Source organism: Artemia franciscana, chromosome 5, assembly GCF_032884065.1.
Source record: "Artemia franciscana chromosome 5, ASM3288406v1, whole genome shotgun sequence".
Taxonomy (NCBI): domain Eukaryota; kingdom Metazoa; phylum Arthropoda; class Branchiopoda; order Anostraca; family Artemiidae; genus Artemia; species Artemia franciscana.
In genome coordinates, this window is record NC_088867.1 from 37,966,323 (window position 1) to 37,980,274 (window position 13,952).

The 13,952-nt window shown below is 35.7% G+C and overlaps 1 protein-coding gene across 5 annotated transcripts in view; it reads right to left on the bottom strand.

Moving 5' to 3' along the window:
* Positions 1-13,952, bottom strand: part of LOC136027371 (calmodulin-binding transcription activator 1-like) — a 286,895-nt gene that overhangs the window by 103,252 nt on the left and 169,691 nt on the right. For all 5 annotated transcript variants that reach the window (XM_065704557.1, XM_065704554.1, XM_065704556.1 and 2 more), the window contains exon 9: positions 4,528-4,770. In XM_065704557.1, coding sequence (XP_065560629.1) covers positions 4,528-4,770 — 243 coding nt within the window. The remainder of the gene's footprint in view (positions 1-4,527; positions 4,771-13,952) is intronic.

A 13,952-nucleotide genomic window follows, 5' to 3' on the forward strand; every position in this document is an offset into this window, starting at 1 on the left:
CCAGTAGAAGGACCACGGGTGGGTTTTTTTTCCAGGAGTTATCGTACCAAACAGATGGTCCAGAAGATAGGGAGAGGGCTCAATCGAACACAAATTAAAAGTTCTATAATCCTTTAAAGTGACTAAAAGATGCTGCCAAGGAAAAATGACGTTTTTGTTGCAACAGACAAAGATTTTGCCTCATGGAGGACCAAGCTGTTATCGATTATAAAATCTGAGATAACTAATCGAGTAAAAAAAACAACTACACATTGAAGTTGCTAGTTACGGAGAAAGCAATGCCGCATGGTTGCACATTCGTTCCTCTAAAGTCACGTAGTCTATACAAGTAAAGGTACTTCAGCCTGACTAACCATTTGATGTAGTAAGTCTAGTGAACGATACCCAATGCTTTTTTTCTGTACAGGGTTTGATACTGTTTGCAAACTTTCTTTACGTAACTATTGCGTGCTCATTTGGAGTACGGACCTCTATCAGTTTTAAATTTGCTTAATTCGGACTTAAAAACTGAATTCCTTGTTATTTATTCTCGTTAACCGAGCAACTGTGCACATATTTATTTGTAAATTTTTCTTGAAAACGGCTATTATTTTATTTTTTTTTTTCTTTAATTGGCAGTCTGAAACTTTTGGCCTGAAAAAACGATCTAGATACGTCATGCGTTTGCGAAAAGTCGGTCAGAGTATTTTCTTAAAAAAAGAATATATGAGTAACGTCATATTTACGAGCACATTTCAAGAGCATAAATTACACTATCCCCTCCCCTCCAAGAGTGGTCGTATCGTTTTTACGATCTATAACGCATGTAAAATTACAAAAGATGACAAATGACTCTCAACAGCTAAAGAAAACGGCATGAAACAAGAAGCAGCAAAAATCGCATTGAATTGCACAAAAATGTTGCACAACAAAATTTGGTGTTAGATGACATAGAAGCTAAATTACAATGTAATGAAGGAGCTTGTTGGTTTAGCGTGTATCAGTCTGAGAAGAATAAAACGAAAGAATGATTTGCTTTCACGCCAGAATTACTTAATTCAATAGAAATTGCTGATTTTACACCCTAGAAAGAAGAAGTGTTATCTTAGCCTCTACAAAGAAACACAGGAAGAGGAAAATAAATTCATGCCTGAATTTATAACCACCATGGAACGGAAAGAAGTTAATTTGGTGTCATCTACACCAATAATGTCAACCACCATGTGTGGTCGTATCGTTTTTGTGTCTATAACGCATGAAGAATTAAAACAGATGACAAATGACCGGCAGAGAATTTTATGGTAAGGAGGGAACACGCCAAGAACCATGAAATAGAATGGAAATAGGCCAATGAATCAAAAATAGAACGAATAACAAGCTTAGAAAGTGAATTGGTACAAAAAGAAATCATATACATAAGAAAGGTAAAATATGTAAAAGATGATCACTGTCTTCTCCATTTTACGCAGTAATAATTGCGAAGAATGAACTTAGCACATTTATAAGAAACATGTCTTTATGCTATCGTCAGAATCGAGAAAATTCTACCACTCACTAAACCATCCAGACTTAAACTTTGACATCCAGAACAACCTTAAACTTAAACCAGACTTAAACTCACTAAACTTTGACATCCAGGTTATATGTAATGCAGGGTGTACCGGGGTTATGCTTAAACTGAATAATTGCATAAACACAAGCAATCCTGCGTTTTTCAATTGAATCGCAATTACGTTTCATCATCAAAAACATCATCAATACCCTCGGTAAAATCATGAATTAGAACACAGCTTTATCCTCATTTGGCAACTTAGTCCTTTGACAAGAGTCGGTTTCAAACTTATTTTGAATAAATAAATGATAGAGGCATAATACAAACAGTTGGTCCCCTTACCTCCAGAGCAAGGGGGCTCATGAAGGAGCACGAAAAGAAAAGCTTTTTGCGTAAATTCCAATCTCTTGTTTTCCACCCCGTAGCTGACTTGGTACTCACTTCACTTGAGCCAGTGCTTGAGCGTTTTATTCCTGCACATTACTCTCACTTCGCTTGGGCTGATGTCCTGGCCTTTGTCCTCGCAGCTGGCCCTAACTTTGATCGGGTTAACACACGAAGATTGAACACTCTAGCACCCTCGTAAGTGAAACGATATATATATATACATATATATATATATATATATATATATATATATATATATATATATATATATATATATATAAAATAAGTTGTCTGTCTGTCTGTGGATCAGGTGACGTCATGTTTCTGTGTCGGCTGACGTCATGAAATTAGTTGTCGTCATTTTTGCTTTGACGGTGACGTCATTCAAGATATTTAAGACATATGTTCACGTAGAAATCTATTAATGTTTAAGTTTACAATGACTGATGAACTTACCATGGCAAAAGCCGATGAAGATGCTCAAAGAGTCTATGCCAAAAAACTTGCTGCTGATAGAGAAAGTCAGAAAAGAAAGCGTGCCGAGGAATCAAAAGAACAGCAAGGAAACAGGCTTGAGGCTAAAGAACGCAAAACCGCGCAGTTAGATGAAGATCCACCTGGACAGCGAGAGTCAAAACATATCAAAACTGAAAATGATAGCGATGATGATTGGGTTTGGGATCTTGACTTGGATAAGGTCATCAATGCCTACCAGATTTTAGTTAAAAAAACAAAGGTTCGGCGATATGTATTTCATAGTGAAGCTGAAAAATAAAGAAGAAAAAGAAAACTGAAAAAAGAAAAAATGTAAAAAACTAAAAAATACTAAAAAGAAAAAACACTCAAAGAGAAATTACAGACCGGGACACAAATGACGACCGGGACAGAGGGAATATAAATAATGACCGGGACACTCAAGGAGAAATTACAGACTGGGATACCGGGACACAAATGACGACCGGGACACAGGCAATATAAATGACGACCAGGACACAGGTATTTAAGAATATCGTTCAAAGACAAATTTTTAATTGTAAGAAGACCGTTGAAAGAGAAATTTCTAATTGTAAAATAACTGAAGAACCTACAATGGCAACACCCGAGGAAGCTGCTCAAAACGAATGTATTCACGCCGAAGTAGCTGAGTTGGTAAAGCGTTATGTTTCAGGTTCTAGGTCCGAGAGGCTCCAGGTTTGAACCTTGGCTTTATCATTAATACAAAAGAAGAAAAAAACTAAAAAGGTAAAAACTACAAAAAAACTAAAAAGAAAATATATATATATTTATATATATCATCTTTTCCACAAAAATAATAATTTAGTGCTTCTGCTTAAAAACAGCAATCGAATTGATGCCTCCTGATACGCAACTATCAACAAAGTGGCAATCGTTGTGGTCGGTGATCAGTTCTTACCTCGGGATAATATTCTTTATAGGCGAAACAATCAGTTGACAAGAATTGCTTAAACTCATCGATGCTACGATGCCCTACAATATCCTGACGAATATAAATGACGCCCGGGACACTCAAATAGAAATCACAGACTGGGACACCGGGACACAAATGACGACGGGGACACAGGGAATATAAATGACGACCCGGACACAGGGACACAACTACAACGGGGACGCCGGGGGGCACAGAGGGATATATAAATGACGACGGCAACAAAGGAAATGGTCGATTAGCAATCACCATCAACAAAGCTCAAGGGCAATCAATAGAATCATGAGGTATAGATCTGAATAAGGATTGTTTCCCCATGGACCATTATGCGTTGCATGTTCAAGAGTCGGTAAACCTGACAATCTATTTATATGCACAGACGATGGGACAGCAAAGAATGTTGTATATTCGCAAGTTTTACGTAGTTAAAAACATATATATATATATATATATATATATATATATATATATATATATATATATATATATATATATATATATATATATATATATATATATATATATATATATATATATATATATATATATATATATATATATGTATATATATATATATATATATATATATATATATATATATATATATATATATATATATATATATATATATATATATATATATATATATATATATATATATATATATATATATATATATATATATATATATATATATATATATATATATATATATATATATATATATTCACAGGTGGGACATAGGGACACAACTACAATGGCGCGTAACGACTTACGCGCGCGGGGGGGCTTGGGGGGGGGGCGCAAAGCGCCTCCATCAACTAGGTGTTGGGGTGGCGCAAAGCGCCACCCAAACAGCTAGTATATATATATATATATATATATATATATATATATATATATATATATATATATATATATACAAAATTCAACTTAAAACTGTTCTAATTTTGTATATCTTTATCGACCATAAAAGAAAGAAAAAAAAATCTTTTTATATAATGTTTCCAAATTTTTTCCATTAATTCTTTCTGGGTTACAAATATTAAGGGTGTCTCATTAGTCACAGTTTGTTACTGCAAAATGTTTCCAATTGAAATCAATAGCGAGACAACATAATAATTCATTTTTAAGTGACCTGAAACTTAATAAGTTCACTAACCAGCGTTTCCCCACTTTCAGGAATATTTCTAGCTTTCTGTTCCATTTTCTGGAAGTTCCCACTGCTGGCTTTTCTTAAAACTTGTTTCTTGTCTTCACTACTCCAAGTAGTGTCTGCAGAGAGCAGGTCACGCGCTTTATTTTGTGCTGAGCATGGTGAAGCAGAACTGCTTACTGAACAAGAACGTGCTGTCCTCTGTTTTTCTAATAGCTGACTCACAATGGACTCAACAGTTTCACTGGTCTGCAAAGAGAAAAAAAGAACGATCAGTAAAACATATCCCTCTTTTAGAACTCCATGTTTCCAAATATATTAATCCATTTTCTACTACTATGCTCGATACTTAAAGGTGTATTACGTTTTTTGTTTTATGGTATATTGTATTACTCAATATGGCAAATGAAAAATCTACTACAGATCAAAAGTAAAATTCAATATAGAGAATGTGATATCGAACATTGTGATACCAATGAAAAGATGAAAGCAATGAAACAGAACAATGTGAAAGGATATTGTATAAAAGGGAGAGGCCGAACACCTTATTTTCAATCAAAAGATCCTATTGCTGAATGAGTTGAAAATTGCCATAAGACCTTGTACAATCTTATGGGACATTTTGTTCCCCCGTCATTGCTGTAGGACTATTGCATAATTTGCGGAATACCAACGAGTCGACAACACTAGGTGTTTTACTCATGATAAATTCTATAATTTATTAATGTCTCACCTATGCTTTACTTTTTGAAAAATTAGTGATTTTTGTAGCACGATTTGCATAAAAGGCATAAATTATACTTTACTTAATATAGTTGATAATGTCGATGACTCCCAGTCAACAAATAATTTTAAAACAAGGGCGGTGACGTAATACTTTGAAGAGACAAAAACCTAACATGAAGCGTCAATTTAATCGATAGTAAGAGGGGAAATATATATTCTTTTTTTAATACCTGAACCCTGATGGCTGGTGAGTATTTCTCGGAGCTTGAAGAGGCAGTTTAGAATCAAGTTTCATTTAAATATGATGAGTTTTATACATAGCTAGGTAAAGACCCACTGATCATGAGATTTTACGAATACCGATATTTAGCTGGCGTTAATCTGAGGAAATCAGATTTTTTGTTGAATCTTCTGATTAGCTGAAAAATTTTATGAAAAACTTTGATTGACTCAAACTACCGCTAGTTATATCTCACTGTTAGGAAAATCTGTGAATGGGCCTTAAGTGTAACCTGTTTTGATCACACCTGGGGAATACAGATGATGTCATTCAAATATTCCGGTTTTTGAGACTTGTTGAAACAGAAAGTGAGTTTCTAGTACCACCCCCGGCTGTTTAAAAAAAAAAACAATCTAAAGAAAAATCAATTTAACTTCAAATTAATTCAGGTCTGATGTCAGAACACATATTATTCGAGAGAAAACTAATAAGTAACAGGAATAGTAAGTAGCTACAAAAGATTCCTATAATCGAAGACGTTTAAAAAAATACTTATACTTAGTGGAGAGTATTTTAAAAGTTTACAAAGTATCAAAGGTTATGGATTTGACAGGAGGCTAATTATTTTACCACATGCGCATTAAAAGAACTCGCCTGTTCGTTAGTCTTAGGGTAATTTTCCCAATTCAGATGTAGTTTTGAATCTTAAAAAAATTATACTTAAGAATATACACGGAATTCGTATTGCGTTTTCAGACAACAGTAGTTACGTTTCACCTTACATTTTCGAATACCAGTAAATCTGTGCACAGGTCATCAAATTTTGGATTGTTCGTGAGCACATATTTTAGTTCAAAACTGATTCAGATTAGCGTTACTTCACATTAGCACTGGCATAATACTTAGATAGAATCATAAAAGGCACGTGAACAGGGAAAATCCCTTACAACCTCTAAAACATTCCGGATTTTTAATGATTTCCCTTGTCTGGTAAATCTTTAATAAAATCTCTTGGTGTTTTGTTTTATTTCGAATTTCTCCTAACTCCACGAAATGAGCTCCATTATGTATGTCTGAGCCAACGGTAACAGATCAGTCTACCTAAAACAAAAATTATTATTTAATGTGTTTCTTCACATTTAGAATATAAAAGCAATCATCTACCCAGGAGTCATAGCATTGAAATAAAAGGGTGTATTAACTTTTCAATCAATTCAACCATTTAATAACAAAGAAAATACTTGTTAAATTAAGAAAATCAAAGACTACTCCTATTAAAGTTATTTGACTTTTAACAGGACCTGTGGTTGTGATTGTATTAAAAGCAGACTAGTATATAATTTACAAGACAATACTTTCAGTAAAATTGATTACATTTTTATTTTCTATCTTTAGAATATTCAGATGTGGGCAAGCTATTTAGGTTCCTATTTCTGCCACTGTAACGAATAAAACCATCATCCTGCATAGGCTTCAATGATATTTTTCTCACTAAAGTGGATCTAGTAATAAGTGAAAACCAAAACAACATGAAATAATGTAATGTATGAACTTCAACAAATCTACCTGAAAGTGTAGTCTTGAAAAAAGAAGAAAATATAAAATGAATCAAGCAAGGTTGCAAAAAACAACTTTTGCCTTGGGGATTAGTCAGTGGGTGAATAGGTTACCAGGGAGGTGGGATAATCTTTAGCTAAACTTATTTTGAAAATATCTAGTTTACCTCAAGACTTCAACAATACTTTTGAAATTAGGTGATTTTTTTTTTTTGTTAAAAAAAATGCACACTTACAATAATAAAAGTAAATGGACCACCGGTGTCACCTATAGGAAAAATGTCGCCTATAGGTCATAGGCATGGAGCAGCACACGCGACTATTTTTTACGATAAAAACCTGCATGGACTTCTAGTCTAAGCCCAAGGCCAAAATAAGAACGGTTTTTGAGTGACTGAAAGCTGTATAAGGTCTGATGGTTTATTCTAGATCAAGTTTTGCGCCGATTACAAATATGCAACGGTACATTTTTGCAACAACACAAAAAGCGGTGAATTAGCTTACAAACCTGTAAATTAGCCTAGTCACCGTGACTGGTGCTATGTACCAAATCAGAGTGTTTTTTCTGTCAAATAAATACGGTTAGTATGAAAAGAAAACTGATTCTTAAACTTCCTTTTAGCGAAACCTAAATCCAATACACCCTTTATGAGACAAAAAGGGAAATATATCAAAATTTAGGAAAAGACATTAGGCACGTGTTACATGGGCTATAATGTCTTTCAAATTAATCCGAAGAAAAAGAATGGTGGCCAGTTTCTAGGTGTCAGCTGGAGATCGTAATGACAAAAAATGCATAAGTTCTTTTCTATCTTTCGTTGACTCAGATATTAGAACTGCTTAGGTAACAATTTCGCTGCGTAACCATATTTCTCTAATTTTAACAACAAATTAATTTTGCTTTCTTTCGTAGCAAATTTCAATACCGTAGCTCGGTCGTCCGAAGTTAAAACACATTCCTGACAAAACGAAGCAGTCTTTAATTGAATTCACCAGCCGGGTTTGTTCAGCATACTGCATCGACTGGTAAAATCCACAGAATCGCTAAAAGTCTCCTTCTCTATCTACCTTTGTGCAAATATAGCATTTGATTTCTAATCATTTGAGCCCCCTCCAAAGTTTACGCCACCACCTCTTCCATAAAACTTTATATACCCTCGGAGCAAAAGTTACAACCCTTAGTCCCCCCGCACTCTGAAGGGTGGGGGTATGTTAACTCCAAAGTTTGCGTTATTTGATCGTTGGACTATTTCAAAGAAAATACTTATCTCAAATTCATCGGATGCATTTAAGGAAAAGAGGGCATAGGGGGGGGGGATAGATACCCTCTGATTACTTTTGACTCTTGAAAAGGTAACTCAATTTGCAATGAAATGAGCTACCTCTGAACTTTATACGACCACCCCTTACAGAAAAACCTTAGATGCCTCCAAGGCATGACTGAAAATACCCGTTTATCGGATGCATTCGAGGAAAAAAGGGCCAGGGGTTTTATTTGCCCTCCGATCACTTTTGACTCCAAAAAATGGTACTATAATTTCTGACTTCCAATAGAACAAGGCCCTTCAAAGTTTATAAAACCATTCCTTCTGTATGGAGCACCCCAGGGGGAAAACATTAGCGCTTTATGGCCTCGAGTTTGGTGTGGGGAGGCTAGTTGCCATCAAATCACTTGACTCTTAAAAAAGGAACTAGAACTTTCAATTTTAAATCGTTTGAGTCCCCTCCGAAGTTTATACGACCACCTTTTCCGTAAAAACCTTATATGCCTCCGGGGTATAAGTTACAACCCTTCCCCCAGATTTCAGGGGGGTGGGGGTGTTCACCCCAAGTTACAGGGTCATCTGAACGTTGGACTATTTCAAATATAATGGTTATCTCAAAATTTTAATCGGATATATTTGGGGGAAAGGATGGGGGGGGGGGAGGAATGGATCTTTTTGATGACCCTTAAAAAGATAAATAGAAATTTCAATCTCTGATGTTTATATGACCATCCCTTACATAAACGCTTATATGTCCCCGGGCATAACTTACAACAGTTCCCCTGGTCTCTGGGGGGCTGTGTTGATCCAAGAGTTTTTGTTATTTGATCTTTAAACTATTTTAGTAATTTTGAGCTATTTGCCATCGGATCACTTTTGACTCTTAAAAAGGGAATCATAACTTTCAATTTCTGATCATTTGAGTCCTTCCCAAGGTTCATGCTACCACTTCTTCCATAAAAACTTTATATTTTATACACATAACTTATGCCCTGCTCCCACGGCAAAAGTTACAATCCTTCCCCGGGGCTCTTGGGGGGTATGTTGACCTCGAAGTTTTTTATCTGATCGTACGTCCTGCTTATCGGATTGTCAAGCTCATATCTGCAAAAATGTGGAATTTCTTATTTTTGGCCAGAAGAACGATCATGGATACGTGTTTATTTGTTTGTTTTCTTTTTCCCAGAGGTGATCGCATGAACCGAGTGGTCCTAGAATATCGCGAGAGGGCTCATTCGAACGTAAATTAAAAGTCGCAGTGCCCTTTTTAAGTGACCGAAAATCTGGAGGGCAGCTATGTTCCCTCCCATGCTCATATTTTCCCAAAAGTCGCTAGATCAAAATTTTGAGATAGCCATTTAGTTCAGCATAGTCCAAAAATATAATAGATATGCCTTTGAGGGCGACTTAATTCCCCATAGTCCCCTGAGGAAGGGCTGCAAGTTATGAACTTGCACATATGACAATGCAAACTTGCAAACAATGGACATATGAAGTTATATGTCCATTGTTTACATATATTATTGGTTATTGGGAAGCATACAGACGATTTCAGGGGGGATTTTTCTCGTGGGGGGTTGGGGAGAAGGGGTAATGTGGGATGATCTTTCCATGGGGGAAATTTTTCAAAGTGCAGAAGAATTTCCATGAAGGGGATGCTGGATTTTCCAGCATTATTTAAAAAACAATCAGAAATAAAATATTAAAAAGTTTTTTCAATTGAAAGTAAGGAACATTAAAATTTAAAACGAACAGAAATTATTACGTATATGAGGGGATTCGTCCCCTCTTCAATACCTCGCTCTTTATGCTAAAGTATTTTTAGTAATTTCAAAAGAGCTACTTATTCTAATTAAACGGCCTTTGTGATTCAGGGGTCATTCTTAAAGAATTGGAACAAAATTTGAACTTCAGCATAGAGAGAGAGGTATTGACGAGGGGATGAACTCCCTCATATTATGTATATGAAGGAGTTCGTCCCCTCATCAATACCTCGCTCTTTATGCTGAAATTCAATTTTGTTAAATAATGGCCGATATAAACAATAATTTGTTTGTGTTATTTTTCGGTCAATCTTAGCATTTAATTTTATTTTAAGCAGCTTCATAACTATGATTCTTTCTGATAATAAGCCAAAGACATTGTATGTCTTCGGCTTGTGGTTGTTCTGAAATAAAAAAAAAATCCAACTGAAAGTAAAGAACAACGTTAAAGCTTAAAACGAACAGAAATTCTTACGTATATGAGGGGGTTGCCCCTTCTTAATGTCTCACTCTTTAGGCTAATGTTTGACTTTTAGTTCCAATTATTTAAGAATGACTCCTGACACACAAGGACCGTTTAATTAGAATAATAAGCTTTTTACACATTCACAAAGACTTTAGCTTAAAGAGAGAGGTACTGAAGAGGTGACAACTCCCTCATATATATACCAAGAACCAAAAGAAGAATCTCAGAAAATTGTGGTTTCGGATATGAAACGGTTATTATAGGTTATTATATGGTTATTATTAGTTAAAATAAAGTAAAATCAATATGGAAATTTGTTTTAATTGTTCATATACGGTGAGCCAAGTTCAAAACCTGCCTTAATTCAAAAACGTTCAGAAATTAAATAAAAAAAAACGAAGTTTTTTTTAAAACTGAAAGTAAGGAGCGATATTAAAACTTATAACGAACAGAAATTATTCCGTAAATGAAAGCGGAGGTCCCCTTCCCAACACCCCGCTCTTTACTCTAATTTTTTTTTTATTGTTTTAAAAAGGAGTAATCGAGTAAAGAACGGGGTATTGAAGAGGGGACAGTTCCTTTCATATACGGAATAATTTCTGTTCGTTTTAAGTTTTAATGTCGCTCCTTACTTTCAGAAAAAACTTTTTTTTATTTAATAAAATATTGGAGCCGTATGGCCTTTACTATTAACTATGTTTAGATGAACTATGTTTATGATTCATCTTGTCCTTTTTTCATATTTTAGCTCTTATTCTGAAAAAGTTTTCCCGTGAGACACTGTGATTTCCACACATTGATGCCATATTTAATGAAGCATTTGCTTTGATCATCTTTTTTATTCAATTCGATTTTTATCTTTATTAAATTTCTTATATTACAGAAAGTCAAATTTTAATTTAAGGCTCATGTTCCCTCTGGAAACTTTTTCCTCTATCTTTCTACTAGCCTAGAGCAATGACATTTCAACTTAGACGATGATTTTATACCATTCGAAAGCTGACAGCGCCTAAGCCTTTTTTTTTTTTTTTTTTTTTTTTTGCTAGGGCACTTTGTATAAAGGAAGTTGTCGAAGTCACTTCGGAAGGGGCTATTTCAATTGAAAATCGGAAGTGCTAGTCCCATTTTTAATTGTGGAAAGTGACTGGTGGGCACACACACCCCCGCGTCCATTTCAAAGTAGCGACATTGTTCAGTATTATATTGTTCAGCGGGCAAGCACTACAAGTTATAATAGTTTTTAGTTTTTATGGAAGGGGTAGTCGTACAAAATTCGGAGGTGGCTCAATGAATTAGAAATCAGAAGTTCTAGTCTCCCTTTTAAGATTCATAAGTGATCGAAGGGCAACTAGTCCCCCCCCACGTCCTTTTTTCCCCAGATACATCCAAAAGGAATTTTGAGACATTCATTTTGTTCAAAATAATCCCAAGATCATATAACAAGGTCTTCGGGGTTGAAGAAATCACTCAGAACCAGAGGGCGAGGGTTGTAAGTTATGCCTGGGGGCATATAAGGTTTCTATGGTAGGAATGGTCGTAAAAACTTTCAAGGAGGCTCATTTAATTGGAAATTGAAAGTTCTAGTTCCTGTTCAAGAGTAAAAACTGATGAAGGACAACTAGCCCCCCTCCTGCATGCCCTCTTTCCCGCAAACGCATCTGATCGCAATTGTGATAGGCATTATGTTCAAAACAGTCCAAAGAAAATATATCAAAGCCTCCTGAGTTGACACAATCCAACAGAGCCCTGAGGCAAGGGTTTCAATTTATGCCCTGAGGGCCTATAAGGTTTTATGGAATGGTTGGTTGTACAAACTTCAGATGGGGCTTGTTTGATAAGAAATTAGAAGTTATAGTGCCAATTTTGAAGATTCAAATGTCATTTAAGGGCAACAAACACTCCCCCCCCCTTCCACGTCCTCTTTCCCCCAAATACATCCGACAGAAATTTTGAGATAACCATTATGTTAAAATATTCCACAGATCATAAAACAAGGCTTTCGGGTTGAAAGACCCCCAGGGCAAGGGTTGTAAGTAATGCCCTGAGGGCATACAGGATTTTTATACAAGGGGTGGTCGTACAAACGACAACCCTAAAAGGAGGCTTATGGAAATTGCAAGCTCTACTTCCCTTTTAAGAGTCAAAAGTCATAGAGAGGAAAGAGCCCCCTCTCCCCGACGCCCTCTTCCACAGACGCATCTGATCGACATTGTGAAATAGCCAGTTTGTTGAAAATAGCTCAAAGGACACATAACAATACCTGCAAGGTTAAAGCAGCCCACCAGAGCCCTGGGGCAAGGGTTGTATGTAATACCGTAGGGGTATATTGAGTTTTCATCGGTTGGGCGGTCGTATAAACTTCAGATGGGGCTTGTTTAATGGGAAATTGAAAGTTAAAGTGCCATTTTTAGGAGTCAAGTGATTTGAGGCCAACCAGACGTTACCCGTACCCCCACGCCCATCATTTCCCAGAACAAACATTCAATCAAAATTTTGAGACATCTATGTTTTTCAACATTGTTATAAGGTCGAGTAATTTTACCTTTGAAGATTTCAACCCCCTTAAAACCCTCAGGGCAAAGGCAGTAAGTTAGGTATTTTGTTCATTGTTTTGCATATCGTATATGTTATTGAGGAAGGTTCGCATGTTTGACCTTTACTTCCCAAAAAGGCTGAGGGCATTCAGGTGAGCCTTTCAAAGAATGTTGAGGGGAGTGTTGAGCTAAATCGAAACACGTTATGTGTATACGGATCGTTAAAAAGGCATAGTTCAGAAAATAACTAAGCCTATTAATTTGGAGCTTTCAGGAAACGATAAAGGATATGATCAATTGACCAAAAAGGCAATACTTGCACTCTACTACTATGACTACAACTACCACCACTACTACTGCTACCACTACTACAAATAATACTACTAATACCATACTACTGCATTTACAATATTGAGGAAAAATTTTAATCAAATCAAAAGACACTATGGGCCTCAACATGGGCATTAACTTACAGGGCTTGTTGTGAGGTATGTTGAATTAGCCGAAAGACTATATTTGCATCCTTTTGCTACTGCTTCTACTCATATTACTGCTACTACTGTCACTAAAGCTAAGGCTACTATCTTTAATTCTACTGCTGCTACTACTTCTACTATTACTGCTGGTACGACTACTACTGCTACTAAAGCTAAGGGTATTAAGGCGAAAAACTTGGGGGATATCAAAACTGTATTGAACTAAATCTGAACACACTATGCCCTTACAGGTTGTCAAAGGAACATGTTATCAATAATTCAGAACGATTGACGGTATTAAATTGAAACTTTCAGCGTGCGTTAAAGAGAATGTTGAAGAAACTAAAGGTACTATGGGCATACTGCTGCCAATATTACTACATCTCTTGTTATTACGCAAGCTAAGGGTATTAAGGTGAACTTCC